At 51.8% G+C, this 17,000-nt stretch overlaps 1 protein-coding gene across 1 annotated transcript in view; it reads left to right on the top strand.

The window, feature by feature from the left end:
* LOC135553191 (rho guanine nucleotide exchange factor 26-like) overlaps nt 1-17,000 on the top strand; it is an 88,386-nt gene that overhangs the window by 22,962 nt on the left and 48,424 nt on the right. Inside the window, exons 6-8 of the mRNA XM_064985360.1 lie at nt 4,062-4,222; nt 15,406-15,558; nt 15,799-15,931. Coding sequence (XP_064841432.1) covers nt 4,062-4,222; nt 15,406-15,558; nt 15,799-15,931 — 447 coding nt within the window. The remainder of the gene's footprint in view (nt 1-4,061; nt 4,223-15,405; nt 15,559-15,798; nt 15,932-17,000) is intronic.

The raw sequence follows: 17,000 nt of genomic DNA, 5'->3' as shown, positions 1-17,000 counted from the left end.
GGGATGAGGAGCTGGGATGTAGACAGGGATGAGGAGCTGGGATGTAGACAGGGATGAGGAGCTGGGGTGAGCAGACAGGGATGAGGAGCTGGGGTGTAGACCGGGATGAGGAGCTGGGGTGTAGACCGGGATGAGGAGCTGGGGTGTAGACCGGGATGAGGAGCTGGGGTGGGTTGTAGTTCCGGGATGAGGAGCTGGGGTGTAGACCGGGATGAGGAGCTGGGGTGTAGACCGGGATGAGGAGCTGGGGTGTAGACCGGGATGAGGAGCTGGGGTGTAGACAGGGATGAGGAGCTGGGGTGTAGACAGGGATGAGGAGCTGGGGTGTAGACCAGGGATGAGGAGCTGGGGTGTAGACAGAGATGAGGAGCTGGGGTGAGGACAGGGATGAGGAGCTGGGGTGTAGACCAGGATGAGGAGCTGGGGTGTAGACCGGGATGAGGAGCTGGGGTGTAGACAGGGATGAGGAGCTGGGATGTAGACAGGGATGAGGAGCTGGGGTGTAGACTGGGATGAGGAGCTGGGGTGTAGACAGGGATGAGGAGCTGGGGTGTAGACCTGGGGTGATGAGGAGCTGGGGTGTAGACAGGGATGAGGAGATGGGGTGTAGACAGGGATGAGGAGCTGGGGTGAGCAGACAGGGATGAGGAGCTGGGGTGTACAGAGATGAGGAGCTGGGGTGAGCAGACAGGGATGAGGAGCTGGGGTGTAGACAGGGATGAGGAGCTGGGGTGAGACAGGGATGAGGAGCTGGGGTGTAGACAGGGATGAGGAGCTGGGGTGTAGACAGGGATGAGGAGCTGGGGTGTAGACAGGGATGAGGAGCTGGGGTGGGGTGTAGACAGGGATGAGGAGCTGGGGTGTAGACAGGGATGAGGAGCTGGGGTGAGCAGACAGGGATGAGGAGCTGGGGTGTGACCGGGATGAGGAGCTGGGGTGTAGACCAGGATGAGAGACAGGGAGGAGCTGGGATGTAGGGGATGAGGAGCTGGGGTGAGCAGACAGGGATGTGGAGCTGGGGTGAGCAGACAGGAATGAGGGGCTGGGGTGTAGACTGGGATGAGGAGCTGGGCTGTAGACCGGGATGAGGAGCTGGGGTGTAAACAGAGATGAGGAGCTGGGGTGAGCAGACAGGGATGAGGAGCTGGGGTGAGCAGACAGGGATGAGGAGCTGGGGTGAGCAGACCAGGATGAGGAGCTGGGGTGTAGACAGGGATGAGGAGCTGGGGTGTAGACAGGGATGAGGAGCTGGGGTGTAGACAGGGATGAGGAGCTGGGGTGTAGACCGGGATGAGGAGCTGGGGTGTAGACCGGGATGAGGAGCTGGGGTGAGCAGACAGGGATGAGGAGCTGGGATGTTGACAGGGATGAGGTGGGATGTAGACAGGGATGAGGAGCTGGGGTGTAAGACAGGGATGAGGAGCTGGTGTGAGCAGACCGGGATGAGGAGCTGGGGTGTAGACCGGGATGAGGAGCTGGGGTGTAGACCGGGATGAGGAGCTCGGGTGTAGACCGGGATGAGGAGCTGGGGTGTAGACCGGGATGAGGTGAGCAGACAGGCATGAGGAGCTGGGTTGTAGACCGGGATGAGGAGCTGGGGTGAGCAGACAGGGATGAGGAGCTGGGTTGAGCAGATGGGGTGTAGACAGGGATGAGGAGCTGGGGTGTAGACAGGGATGAGGAGCTGGGGTGTAGACAGGGATGAGGAGCTGGGATTTAGACAGGGATGAGGAGCTGGGGTGTAGACAGCGATGAGGAGCTGGGGTGTAGACAGAGATGAGGAGCTGGGGTGAGCAGACAGGGATGAGGAGCTGGGGTGAGCAGACAGGGATGAGGAGCTGGGGTGAGCAGACAGGGATGAGGAGCTGGGATGTAGACAGGGATGAGGAGCTGGGGTGTAGACAGGGATGAGGAGCTGCGGTGTAGACAGGGATGAGGAGCTGGGGTGTAGACAGGGATGAGGAGCTGGGGTGTGTAGACAGGGATGAGGAGCTGGGGTGTAGACCGGGATGAGGAGCTGGGGTGTAGACCAGGATGAGGTGAGTAGACCGGGATGAGGAGCTGGGGTGTAAACAGAGATGAGGAGCTGGGGTGAGCAGACCGGGATGAGAAGCTGGGATGTAGACAGGGATGAGGAGCTGGGGTGAGCAGACCGGGATGAGGAGCTGGGATGTAGACAGGGATGAGGAGCTGGGGTGTAGACAGGGATGAGGAGCTGGGGTGAGCAGACAGGGATGAGGAGCTGGGGTGTAGACAGGGATGAGGAGATGGGGTGTAGACAGGGATGAGGAGATGGGGTGTAGACAGGGATGAGGAGCTGGGGTGTAGACAGGGATGAGGAGCTGGGGTGTAGACAGAGATGAGGAGCTGGGATGAGCAGACAGGGATGAGGAGCTGGGGTGTAGACAGGGATGAGGAGCTGGGGTGAGCAGACAGGGATGAGGAGCTGGGATGTAGACCGGGATGAGGAGCTGGGATGTAGACCGGGATGAGGAGCTCGGGTGTAGACCGGGATGAGGAGCTGGGGTGTAGACCAGGATGAGGTGAGCAGACAGGCATGAGGAGCTGGGTTGTAGTTCGGGATGAGGTGCTGGGGTGAGCAGACAGGGATGAGGAGCTGGGGTGTAGTTCGGGATGAGGTGCTGGGGTGAGCAGACAGGGATGAGGAGCTGGGTTGTAGTTCGGGATGAGGTGCTGGGGTGAGCAGACAGTAATGAGGAGCTGGGGTGTAGACAGGGATGAGGTGAGCAGACAGGGATGAGGTTTCTGTTACATGTGTTTAGTTATTGGAGTGGATAGGTATGTTTATTCTCTCCAGATGGGACTCGGCTTCTCTGTCATTCAGCCTCTGAGTACCACTGCCATAGAGGAGAAACGGAGCCCAGTGGCAGGGAAGACACAGTGCTGTCACGATACTACTTGATATCCTCATATTAGGCCTGGTATCACAATGTTGATCATACCAGTTGAAAATAGGCACATTTTCTGGCAGTTTACATAGATTTTTCACTTGCTTCTGTGCAAAAAAAAAGTCATTTTTGAGCCCTCACCAGTTAGCATCCCTGTAATTCCTCTCTCTCTCTCTCTCTCTCTCTCTCGTTCTCTCTCTCGTTCTCTCATTCTCTTTCTCGTTCTTTCATTCTCTCTATCTCTCTCGTTCTCTCTCGTTCTCTCTCGTTCTCTCTCGTTCTCTCTCGTTCTCTCGTTCTCTCTCGTTCTTCTCTCTCTCGTTCTCTCTCTCTCTTGTTCTCTCGTTCTCTCTCTCTTTCTCGTTCTCTCGTTCTGTCTCTCATTCTTTCATTCTCACATTCTCTCTCTCTCTCTCTCTCATTCTCTCGTTCGTTCGTTCCGTCTCTCTCTCGTTCTCTCTCTCTCTATCGTTCTCTCTCTCGTTCTCTCGTTCTCTCTCTCGTTCTCTCTTTCGTTTTCTCGCACTTTCGTTCTCTCTCTCTATCGTTCTCTCGTTCTCTCTCTCTCTCTATCGTTCTCTCATTCTGTCTCTCTATCGTTCTCTCGTTCTCTCGTTCTGTCTGTCTGTCTCTCTCGTTCTCTCTCTCTCTCCCTTTCTCTCTCCCTTTCTCGTTCTCTCTCTCTCTCTCTCTCTCGTTCGTTCTCTCTCTCTCTCTCTCTCTCTCTCTCTCTCTCTCGTTCTCTCTCTCTCTCTCTCTCTCTATCGTTCTCTCATTCTGTCTCTCTATCGTTCTCTCGTTCTGTCTGTCTGTCTCTCTCATTCTCTCTCTCTCTCCCTTTCTCTCTCCCTTTCTCGTTCTCTCTCTCTCTCTCTCTCTCGTTCTCTCTCTCTCTCTCTCTCTCTCTCTCTCTCGTTCTCTCTCTCTCTCTCTCTCTCTCTCTCTCTCTCGTTCTCTCTCTCTCGTTCTCTCTCTCTCTCTCTCTCTCTCTCTCTCTCTCTCGTTCTCTCTCTCTCTCTCTCTCTCTCTCTCGTTCTCTCTCTCTCTCTCTCTCTCATTTTCTCTCCCTCGTTCTCTCTCTCTCTCTCTCTCTCTCTCTCTCTCTCTCTCTCTCTCTCTCTCGTTCTCTCTCTCTCTCGTTCTCTCTGTCAGGCCATATTTGAGTTGATATCTTCAGAACACTCCTACCTCCACAGTCTGGAGGTTCTGATCCGGATGTTTCAGAACTCAGCAGAGCTCAGTGACACCATGACCAAGACCGAGCACCACCACCTCTTCTCCAACATCACAGACGTGTGTGAGGCCAGCAAGAAGTAGGTCCTGTGTGTGTGTGTGTGTGTGTACACTTGCCTTAGCTAGAGAAAGGGGGGATTGTAGGTATTGTAATTGATGTTCCAGACAGACACATAGCTAATGAAAGAGAGAGAGAAACTGTAGCTAAACTACTACAGGGTCCTGTGTGGCTCAGTCGGTAGAGCATGGCGCTTGCAACGCCAAGCGTCGTGGGTTCGATTCCTGCTGGGGCCACCCATATGTAAAAGTTGGCCAGCCAGTAAGTCACAAAAGCGTCTGCTAAATGGGATATATTATATTATTATTGGGATATATTACAAACAGAACACAAACTTCACACTGTATCACTGTCCCTGTTCCTTTATGAGCACAAACATGCTGTAGTCTGTGGGCTTGAAAACAGAGGCAGGGCTGTGTGTGTTTGAACAGAGAGAGTCAACATTGGCCCTCCCTGACTAGATTTCACCCAATGATCTATGAGCGTCTGTGTGTGCATACAATTGTGAGTTTTCTGTAGAGAACATCGGTGTGGCTGGACTAGAGGTGATGCAAGTTTGTCATTAGAGCATGGAGACTGCTGAACACAGTGGTCCTCACAGCTTATTTAACTGGAGAACACAGACAGACAGACACAGACAGACAGACACAGACAGACAGACACAGACAGACAGACAGACACAGACAGACAGACAGACACAGACAGACAGACAGACAGACACAGACAGACAGACAGACAGACAGACACAGACAGACAGACAGACAGACAGACAGACAGACAGACAGACAGACAGACAGACAGACAGACAGACAGACAGACAGACAGACCAGTGTACCCTATCAGCAATCCATTTCCTTGGACATTGACAGGAAGTGGTCCGTCTAGCCTGGGACAACACATTGTATGGATGAGCTCTTTGTTCATCATGTAGTGTAGTCAGCCTCAGACCCAAACAGAGAAGTGTGGACTGTGTGTGTTCCACAACCTTCCATGACCCCTGGATCCTCTTCCTGTCATCATGCCAGGCTTAATACACCACAACCCAAACCTGTGTGTGAGAGACCTGTGTGTGTGTGAGAGACCTGTGTGTGACCCGTGTGTGTGTGTGTGAGAGAGCTGTGGCTGAGTGCTCTCTCATAAACACACACAAGCCTCTGTTTCTCTGGAACAGTGTGTTCATGTCTGTGACAGTCTCCTGGGTTAGCTCATGCTGGCAGCTGTGTGCATGTCTGTTTCTGTGTGGGTGTGTATGTGTGTGTGTGTCTGTTTCCTCGTGTGTGTGCATGTATGTTTCTGTGTGTGTGTGATCTTCCCATCCCCCTCTCATTCCTGAGGTCCGAACTTGTGTGTGACACAGGTAACCCCCTCGCCCGCCCGACAGGTAACCCACGCCCCCCCCCCCCCCATACGACAGGTAACCCCCCCAGCTGACAGGTAACCCCACCCGACAGGTAATCCCTCCCCCACCCAACAGGTAACCCCCCACCCTACAGGTAACCCCACCCTACAGGTAACCCAACCTGACAGGTAACCCCTCCCCCACCCGACAGGTAACCCCCCATACAACAGGTATCCCCCCACCCTACAGGTAACTCCACCCGACAGGTAACCCCCTCCCATACGACAGGTAACCCCCCCATACGACAGGTTACCCCCCCCCCCACCCGACAGGTAACCCCCCATACAACAGGTATCCCCCCACCCTACAGGTAACCCCCCACCCAACAGGTAACCCCCACCCAACAGGTAACCCCACCCTACAGGTAACCCCACCCTACAGGTAACCCCACCCTACAGGTAACCCCACCACATTAGTATTTGGAGGACATCAGTACAGAACCTTTATTAAAACTACATAGCCCTGGGTGTCAGATGATTATCTAAAGACACGGAGAGAGAAGGGCAGGTTGGGTAATGTGGGAGAGAAGATGGACTTCATCATCATCACGTGCAGATCTCACGTGTCAGGTGTGTTGAGTGTCTGGAACATGGGTATTCACCTCTTACCCTACAAGGTCCAGAGCCTGCTGCTTCTCTGTTCTACCTGATCATTGCACCCACCTGGTGTCCTAGGTCTAAATCAGTCCCTGATTAGAGGGGATCCTGGTGTCCCAGGTCTACATCAGTCCCTGATTAGAGAGGAACCTGGTATCCCAGGTCTAAATCAGTCCCTGATTAGAGGGGATCCTGGTGTCCCAGGTCTAAATCAGTCACTGATTAGAGAGGAACCTGGTATCCCAGGTCTAAATCAGTCCCTGATTAGAGGGGATCCTGGTGTCCCAGGTCTAAATCAGTCCCTGATTAGAGGGGATCCTGGTGTCCCAGGTCTAAATCAGTCACTGATTAGAGAGGATCCTGGTGTCCCAGGTCTAAATCAGTCCCTGATTAGAGGGAAACCTGGTGTCCCAGGTCTAAATCAGTCCCTGATTAGAGGGAAACCTGGTGTCCCAAGTCTAAATCAGTCCCTGATTAGATGGGAACAATGAAACAATGCAGTGGAACTGGCTTGGTGGTCCAGAGTTGCGTTTGAAGGATCTAGAGCACAGGTGTCAAACTCATTCTATGGAGGGCCGAATGCCTGCAGGTTTTCACTCCTCCAGTGGACTTGATTGATTAATTAATGTCACTAATTGGTAAGGAGCTCCCCTCACCTGGTGGTCTAGATCTTAATTGAAAGGAAAAACTAGCAGACACTAGGCCCTTCATGGAATGAGTTTGACACCCCTGGTCTAGAGGAAGGTGACTGAGAGAAACAAAAGTAATCCACCAGTCTTCTCTCTCTGGTTGAACAGGATGTTTAAACCTGCCTCGATCCACCAGTCTTCTCTCTGGTTGAACAGGTTGTTTAAACCTGCCTCGATCCACCAGTCTTCTCTCTGATTGAACAGGATGTTTAAACCTGCCTCGATCCACCAGTCTTCTCTCTGGTTGAACAGGATGTTTAAACCTGCTTCGATCCACCAGTCTTCTCTCTGGTTGAACAGTATGTTTAAACCTGCCTCGATCCACCAGTCTTCTCTCTGGTTGAACAGGATGTTAAACCTGCCTCGATCCACCAACAGGATGTTTAAACCTCTCTCCACCAGTCTTCTCTCTCTGGTTGAACAGGATGTTTAAACCTGCCTCGATCCACCAGTCTTCTCTCTGGTTGAACAGGATGTTTAAACCTGCCTCGATCCACCAGTCTTCTCTCTGGTTGAACAGGATGTTTAAACCTGCCTCGATCCACCAGTCTTCTCTCTGGTTGAACAGGATGTTTAAACCTGCCTCGATCCACCAGTCTTCTCTCTCTGGTTGAACAGGATGTTTAAACCTGCCTCGATCCACCAGTCTTCTCTCTCTGGTTGAACAGTATGTTTAAACCTGCTTCAATCCACCAGTCTTCTCTCTGGTTGAACAGTATGTTTAAACCTGCCTCGATCCACCAGTCTTCTCTCTCTGGTTGAACAGTATGTTTAAACCTGCTTCAATCCACCAGTCTTCTCTCTGGTTGAACAGTATGTTTAAACCTGCCTCGATCCACCAGTCTTCTCTCTGGTTGAACAGGATGTTTAAACCTGCCTCGATCCACCAGTCTTCTCTCTGGTTGAACAGGATGTTTAAACCTGCCTCGATCCACCAGTCTTCTCTCTGGTTGAACAGGATGTTTAAACCTGCCTCGATCCACCAGTCTTCTCTCTGGTTGAACAGGATGTTTAAACCTGCCTCGATCCACCAGTCTTCTCTCTGGTTGAACAGGATGTTTAAACCTGCCTCGATCCACCAGTCTTCTCTCTGGTTGAACAGGATGTTTAAACCTGCCTCGATCCACCAGTCTTCTCTCTGGTTGAACAGGATGTTTAAACCTGCCTCGATCCACCAGTCTTCTCTCTGGTTGAACAGGATGTTTAAACCTGCCTCGATCCACCAGTCTTCTCTCTGGTTGAACAGGATGTTTAAACCTGCCTCGATCCACCAGTCTTCTCTCTGATGTTAAAACCTGCCTCGATCCAGTCTTCTCTCTCTGGTTGAACAGGATGTTTAAACCTGCCTCGATCCACCAGTCTTCTCTCTCTGGTTGAACAGGATGTTTAAACCTGCCTCGATCCACCAGTCTTCTCTCTGGTTGAACAGGATGTTTAAACCTGCCTCGATCCACCAGTCTTCTCTCTGGTTGAACAGGATGTTTAAACCTGCCTCGATCCACCAGTCTTCTCTCTCTGGTTGAACAGTATGTTTAAACCTGCTTCGATCCACCAGTCTTCTCTCTGGATGAACAGGATGTTTAAACCTGCTTCGATCCACCAGTCTTCTCTCTGGTTGAACAGGATGTTTAAACCTGCCTCGATCCACCAGTCTTCTCTCTGGTTGAACAGGATGTTTAAACCTGCCTCGATCCACCAGTCTTCTCTCTCTGGTTGAACAGGATGTTTAAACCTGCCTCGATCCACCAGTCTTCTCTCTGGTTGAACAGGATGTTTAAACCTGCCTCGATCCACCAGTCTTCTCTCTCTGGTTGAACAGGATGTTTAAACCTGCTTCGATCCACCAGTCTTCTCTCTGGTTGAACAGGATGTTTAAACCTGCCTCGATCCACCAGTCTTCTCTCTCTGGTTCAACAGAATTAATGTCTCTTCTCCATGCACTCAAACAAACAAAACAAAACAAATTGACCTCTAACCATTAGATCTTCTCTATTCTGGGCTCTCTCTCTCTCTCTGACTCCAGTGGAAACCTTGTCCTTCACCCTCTCCTCTCCTTCCTCTTCCCTCATCACCCCTTCCCCCTGTTTTTCACCACAGTGTTCTCTCTGACTGGTGTTTATTTGGGTCAGTCAGACCGTTCCCTGCAGCACAGTCTCCTCTCTGATTGGTGTTTATCTGGGTCAGTCAGACCGTCCCCTGCAGCAGTGTCCTCCAGTACAGTGTGTGTGATCTGAACCTGGTAACTGGTGTGTCCTGGCAGGCCAGAGGTCAGGGGACATCTTTAGGAGGGGCAGGGGACATCTTTAGGAGGGGCAGGGGACATCTTTAGGAGGGGCAGGGGACATCTTTAGGAGAGGCAGGGGACATCTTTAGGAGGGGCAGGGGACATCTTTAGGAGGGGCAGGGGACATCTTTAGGAGGGGCAGGGGACATCTTTAGGAGGGGCAGGGGACATCTTTAGGAGGGGCTTTTAGGAGGAGGAGGGGCAGGGGACATCTTTAGGGGACATCTTTAGGAGGGGCAGGGGACATCTTTAGGAGGGGCAGGGGACATCTTTAGGAGGGGACATCTTTAGGGGACATCTTTAGGAGGGGGGGACATCTTTAGGGGGGCACATCTTTAGGAGGGGGGGACAGGGGACATCTTTAGGAGGGGCAGGGGACATCTTTAGGAGGGGCAGGGGACATCTTTAGGAGAGGCAGGGGACATCTTTAGGAGGGGCAGGGGACATCTTTAGGAGGGGCAGGGGACATCTTTAGGAGGGGCAGGGGACATCTTTAGGAGAGGCAGGGGACATCTTTAGGGGACATCTTTAGGAGGGATAGGGGACATCTTTAGGAGGGGCAGGGGACATCTTTAGGAGAGGCAGGGGACATCTGTATATTATTTATTGAACCTTTATTTAACTCGTCAAGTCAGTTAAGAACAGATTCTTATTTACGATGACGACCTTCCAAAAGGCTCCTGCAGGGGCTTGGGATTCAAAATACATTAAATACAAATATAGGACAAAACACACATTACGACAAGAGACACTACATACAAGAAAGACCTAAGTTAACAACCTAGCAAGGCAGCAACTCATGACAACACAGCGTGGTAGCAACTAGGGCTGGGCGATATGGCCAATATCTCATATCCCTATATATATTCTTATTTACAATGACAGTCTACCCCGGCCAAACCCGGACGACAGTGGGCCAATTGTGCGCCGCCCTGTGGGACTCCCAATCACAGCCGGATGTGATGCAGCGATACATATCACGGATATGCACATTTGTTTGTTAATTCAATGAATAAATAGTTTATGTAAAGGCCTATTTTTTATTACAGTTTTAATTATACTCAACAAATTAAAAAAGTGTTTACTCATATTTGATTATTTGTTTTATTTAGAACCTGTGGAAATGTTCAATTAAGCTTGTAACAAAATATAAAACGTTAATGTATAGAACCTTAAAAGGTCAATGGAAAACACCTCAACTATAGTTTCAAACAAAATAAATATAGGCCTAAAATATATATATTTTAGGGGGGCTTGCCTGTTTTGCATGTTATTTTGGCATTAATACACATGTCAATTTGGTACCTTGGGTGGAGTGTTAGGACCAACTCATGTTTCCAACCCCTGTTTCTGGACCGTGTAAATTGGGGTCTTTGCAGATGTATGTATGTTGTAACTGTTCTCTCCTTCCTTCTCCATGGTTCTGTGCCATATGCTGAGCCGTGGGCAAACGCCTCTTCAACGTCTGAGTCGGGGGTTTGTTCTGAGCACTCCACTGTACTGTTTTGGGTCTCACCCGCAGACTCTCTCCGTACTGTTTGACATGACTCCTGCGTAGGTGGTAAAAGAGTTAGTGGTGTTTGAGCGTGTTGTCGGGACCGGCCTGCGGCATGTTTTGCAGAGGACTGTTTTCCCGTCCGTGTCAGACTTCAAACCTTAACCACGTCCATGCGACCGAAGTAGCCCCTCTTTTAGGTACGAGCTCCGTGTCGCCGCGCTCCGTGTCGCCGCGCTCCGTGTCGCCGCGCTCCGTGTCGCCGCGCTCCGTGTCGCCGATCTCCGTGTCGCCGCGCTCCGTGTCGCCGCGCTCCGTGTCGCCGCGCTCCGTGTCGCCGAGCTCCGTGTCGCCGCGCTCCGTGTCGCCGCGCTCCGTGTGGCCGAGCTCCGTGTCGCCGCGCCGAGCCGTGTCGCCGTGTCCGTGTCGCGCTCCGTGTCGCCGCGCTCCGTGGCCGAGCTCCGTGTCGCCGAGCTCCGTGTGGCCGCTCCGTGTCGCTCCCGTGTCGCCGCGCTCCGTGTCGCCGAGCTCCGTGTCGCCGAGCTCCGTGTCGCCGAGCTCCGTGTCGCCGAGCTCCGTGTCGCCGCGCTCCGTGTGGCCGAGCTCCGTGTCGCCGCGCTCCGTGTCGCCGCGCTCCGTGTCGTCGCGCTCCGTGTCGCCGCGCTCCGTGTCGCCGCGCTCCGTGTCACTCTCACTCTCTTCCACGTTGGTTTGTGTTGCAAAGCGTTGTCCAATTGACAATTTGTTTTGCCATAAAGAGTGTGATTTGCAACACAATGAAATAAACAATATGAGCGTTATATGAAACGATAGAAAAAGGTCTATCGTCACACAATATATATCATCATATCGCCCAGCCCTAGTAGCAACACAACTTGACAACAACATGGTAGCAACACAACATGGTAGCAGCAAAAAACATGGTACAAACATTGAGCACAGACAACAGCACAAAAGCCAAGAAGGTAGGGACAACAATACGTCACGCAAAGCAGCCACAACTGTCAGTAAGAGTGTCCATGTTTGAGTCTTTGAATGAAGAGATGGAGATAAAACTGTCCAGTTTGAGTGTTTGTTGCAGCTCGTTCCAGTCGCGACCTGCAGCGAACTGAAAAGAGGAGTGACCCTGTGATGTCTGTGCTTTGGGGACCTTTAACAGAATGTGACTGGCAGAACGGGTGTTGTATTTGGAGGATGCAGTAGATCTCAGATAGGGGGAGTGAGGCCTATAAGAGGGTTTTATAAATAACCATCAACCAGTGGGTCTTGTGATGTGTATACAGAGATGGCCAGTTTACAGAGGAGTATAGAGTGCAGTGATGTGTCCTATAAGGAGCATTGGTGACAAATCTGATGGCCGAATGGTAAAGAACATCTAGTCGCACGAGAGCACCCTTGCCTGCTGACTACCTCAAGCTCTAAACCCTCAGAGGTAGTAATCACACCTGTGGGAGGAGGGGCAGTCTTCCTACCAAACCACATCACATGATTTGTTTTGGAGGTATTCAGAACAAGCTTAAGGGTAGAGAAAGCTTTTTGGACACTAAGAAAGCTTTGTTGTAGAGCGTTTAACACAAAATCCGGGGAGGGGCCAGCTGAGTATAAGACTGTATAATCTGCATATAAATGGATGAGAGAGCTTCCTACTGCCTGAGCTGTGTTGTTGATGTAAATTGAGAAGAGCGTGTGGCAGAGGACAGCTTTAGGGAAGGGTTCTAGTGCCTGGGTTTAGGAAGGGTTCTAGTGCCTGGGTTTAGGAAGGGTTCTAGTGCCTGGGTTTAGGAGAGCAGCAACACAGCCTGAACTAGCCTTGTTGTAGACGAGGACGGGGAGGGCAGCAACACAGCCTGAACTAGCCTTGTTGTAGACGAGGACGGGGAGGGCAGCAACACAGCCTGAACTAGCCTTGTTGTAGACGAGGACGGGGAGGGCAGCAACACAGCCTGAACTAGCCTTGTTGTAGACGAGGACGGGGAGGGCAGCAACACAGCCTGAACTAGCCTTGTTGTAGACGAGGACGGGGAGGGCAGCAACACAGCCTGAACTAGCCTTGTTGTAGACGAGGACGGGGAAGGCAGCAACACAGCCTGAACTAGCCTTGTTGTAGACGAGGACGGGGAGCAGCCTGAACTAGACTTGTTGTAGACGAGGACGGGGAGGGCAGCAACACAGCCTGAACTAGCCTTGTTGTAGACGAGGATGGGGAGGGCAGCAACACAGCCTGAACTAGCCTTGTTGTAGACGACGGGGAGCAGGGGTTGTAGACGGGACAGCAGCAACACAGCCTGAACTAGCCTTGTTGTAGACGAGGACGGGGAGAGCAGCAACACAGCCTGAACTAGCCTTGTTGTAGACGAGGACGATGGGATGATTAATAACCTCTGGCATCAACACAGCCTGAACTAGCCTTGTTGTAGACGAGGACGGGGTCAGAGCAGCAACACAGCCTGAACTAGCCTTGTTGTAGACGAGGACGGGGAGAGCCCCCTCTCCTGTTTTAACTAGCCCCCTTGCTGGAGCTGGCCAGACCGGCCCCCTCTGTAGCAAGTTTTACAGACCGGCACAACCAGATGGGATGATTAATAACAGACTCTGGCATCCCCTACACAGACCGGCCCCCTCCCCTGTGTCTAACTAGTCCCTGTGTGTCACTGTTTTACACAGACCGGCCCCCTCCCCTGTGTCACACACACAGACCGGCCCCCTCCCCTGTGTCACACAGACCGGCCCCCTCCCTGTGTCACACAGACACGACCGCCCCCTCCCCTGTGTCACATGGACCTCCCCCTCCTGTTTTACCAGCCCCCTCCCCTGTGTCACACAGACCAGCCCCCTCCCTGTGTCACACAGACCGGCCCCCTCCCTTGTGTCACACAGACCGTGTCCCCCTCCCCTGTGTCACACAGACCGGCCCCCTCCCTTGTGTCACACAGACCAGCCCCCTCCCTTGTGTCACACAGACCGCCCCCTCCCTGTGTCACACAGACCGGCCCCCCCTCCACTTGTGTCACACAGACCGGCCCCCTCCCCTCTGGAACACAGACTGGCCCCCTCCCCTCTGTGAACACAGACCGGCCCCCTCCCCTGTGTCACACAGACCGGCCCCCTCCCCTGTGTCACACAGGCCGGCCCCCTCCCCTCTGGAACACAGACCGGCCCCCTGTACCCTTGTGTCACACAGACCGGCCCCCTCCCCTGTGTCACACAGGATCTGGATATCCCCTCTGGAACACAGACCGGGATTATTTGTGTCACACAGACCGGCCCCTCCCCTGTGTCACACAGACCGGCCCCCTCCCTGTGTCACACAGACCGGCCCCCTCCCTTGTGTCACACAGACCGGCCCCCTCCCCCTGTGTCGCACGGACCGGCCCCTCCCCTGTGTGTGTATCACGGACTGAGCCCCCTCCCCTGTGTCGCACGGACCGGCCCCCTCCCCTGTCCGGCTGCAGGGCATGCTGTACCCAAGTTTAAACCAAGTTATTTTTTTTTGCATGTATTTCGATGATCTGGATATCCGATAAAATGTCATGGGATTATTTGAATAGTGAAATTATTTCAGATGCCTATCGTGTGTGTGAAATGTGTCAGCGGCAGGGGTAGGTCACTGTTTGTGGATCTGCAGATGAGTTGAAACAAGGGCTAACTGGTTGAGGTCAACTTCCTGTGGCGGTATGACAGTTTCCTGTGTATCACCGTGGAGACCAGGTCTGCTGTTAGAGGCCATCTGCCCCAGGCTGACAGGAAGAGGAAGCCCTGTGTGTTACCTGCTAATGATTCCACCGAGCTAATTTAGGCAGTCCGGGAGTTTCTCTCCTGTGATGATATGGTGAGGCTGGGACAGGTGTCAGAGACACTTCCTGCCTTTGTGCGTGTGTTTGTGCGTGTGTTTGTGTTTGTGTGTGTGAGAGTGTTTGTGTTTTTGTGTGTGTGTTTGTGTGTGTGCGTGTGTGTGTGCGTGTGTTTGTGTTTGTGTGTGTGCGTGTGTTTGTGTTTGTGTGTGTGCGTGTGTTTGTGTGTGTGAGAGTGTTTGTGTGTGCGTGTGTTTGTGTTTGCGTGTGTTTGTGTTTGTGTTTGCGTGTGTTTGTGTTTGTGTGTGTGCGTGTGTTTGTGTGTGTGAGAGTGTTTGTGTGTGCGTGTGTTTGTGTTTGCGTGTGTTTGTGTTTTTGTGTGTGCGTGTGTTTGTGTTTGTGCGTGTGTTTGTGTTTGTGTGTGTGCGTGTGTTTGTGTGTGTGCGTGTGTTTGTGTGTGTGCGTGTGTTTGTGTGTGTTATCACTCTCCTTTTCTGTCTTTGTCTCTCTCTCTCTTTCTCTCTCTCTCTCTCTTTGTCTCTCTCGCTCTGTCTCTCTCTCTGTCTCTGTGTCTCTCTCTCTCTCTCTCTGTCTCTGTGTGTCTCTCTCTCTCTCTCTCTGTCTCTGTGTCTCTCTCTCTCTCTCTGTCTCTCTGTGTCTCTCTTTCTCTCTCTCTCTCTGTCTCTCTGTCTCTCTCTTTCTCTCTCTCTTTGTCTCTCTCTCTCTCTTTGTCTCTCTCGCTCTCTCTCTCTCTGTCTCTCTCTCTCTCTTTGTCTCTCTTGCTCTGTCTGTCTCTCTCTCTCTCTCTGTCTCTGTCTCTGTCTCTGTCTCTCTCTCTGTCTCTGTCTCTCTCTGTCTCTCTCTCTCTAACTCTGTCTCTCTGTCTCTCCCTCTCCCCCCTCTTTCTCCCTCTCTCCCTCTCCCTCCCCCTCTCTCCCTCTCCCTCGTTAGGTTCTTTAAAGAGTTAGAGGATATACACCAGCAGAACATTGTTATAGATGACATCAGCGACGTCGTGTTCAGACACGCCCAGTCCAACTTTGACCCCTACATCACCTACTGCTCCAATGAGGTTTATCAGCAGAGGACCCTACAGAGGCTCGTGTGAGTGTACACACACACACATCATATATACATACATACATACATACATACATACATACATACATACATACATACAGAAACACACACACACACACACACACACACACACACATACAGTATACACATGCATGCGTGCACACACAAGTCAACTTTGAACTGTGACTGACTGACCTCTGTCTCTCTGTCTGTCTCACTGTGTCTGCCTGTCACTCTCTATGTCTCTCTGTCTGTGTGTTGCAGAAGTAGTAAGAGTCCAGTGTTTAAGGAGGTGTTGACTCGTATTGAGGGTCACCCAGACTGCAGGAACCTCCCAATGATCTCCTTCCTGATCCTGCCGATGCAGAGAGTCACACGCCTGCCTCTGCTGATGGACGTAAGACAGCACTCATACTGGACACTCATACTGGACATCACACTGGACACTCATATACACTATACTGGACATTCATATACTGGACACTCATATACTGGACACTCATATACTGGACACTCATACTGGACACTCATGGACACTCATATACTGGACACTCATACACTGGACACTCATATACTGGACACTCATATACTGGACACTCATATACTGGACACTCATATACTGGACACTCATATACTACTGGACACTCACACTCATATACTGGACACTCATATACTGGACACTCATATACTGGACACTCATATACTGGACACTCATATACTGGACACTCATATACTGGACACTCATATACACACTGGACACTCATACACTGGACACTCATATACTGGACACTTTGCAAATGTATTAAATATAATAAAACAAATACCTTATGTATGTAAGTATTCAGATCCTTTGCTATGAGACTCTAAATTGAGCTCAGGTCCATCCTGTCTCCATTGATCATCCTTGAGATGTTTCTACAACTTGATTGGAGTCCACCTGTGGTCAATTCAATTCATTGGACATGATTTGGAAAGGCACACACCTGTCTATATAAGGTCCCACAGTTGACAGTGCATGTCAGAGCAAAAACCAAGCCATGAGGTTGAAGGGATTGTCAGTAGAGCTCTGAGACAGGATTGTGTAGACGAGGCACAGATCTGGGGAAGGGGGAACCAAAACATTTCTGCAGCATTGAAGGTCCCCAAGAACACAGTGGCCTCCATCATTCTTAAATGGAAGAAGTTTGGAAGCATCAAGACTCTTCCTAGAGCTGGCCGCCCGGCCAAACTGAACAATCAGGAGAGAAGGGCCTTGGTCAGGGGGGTGAATAATCAGGGGAGAAAGGCCTTTGTCAGGGGGGTGAACAATCAGGGAAGACGGGCCTTGGTCAGGGGGGTGGACAATCAGGGGAGAAGGGCCTTGGTCAGGGAGGTGAACAATCAGAGGAGAAGGGTCTTGGTCAGGGGGGTGAACAATCAGGGGCAAAGGGCCTTGATCAGGGAGGTGAACAATCAGGGGAGAAGGG

This window comes from Oncorhynchus masou, chromosome 13 (assembly GCF_036934945.1).
Source record: "Oncorhynchus masou masou isolate Uvic2021 chromosome 13, UVic_Omas_1.1, whole genome shotgun sequence".
NCBI classification, from domain to species: domain Eukaryota; kingdom Metazoa; phylum Chordata; class Actinopteri; order Salmoniformes; family Salmonidae; genus Oncorhynchus; species Oncorhynchus masou.
Note: the sequence above shows the minus strand (reverse complement) of the source record. Positions and strands in the feature narration are given on the sequence as shown.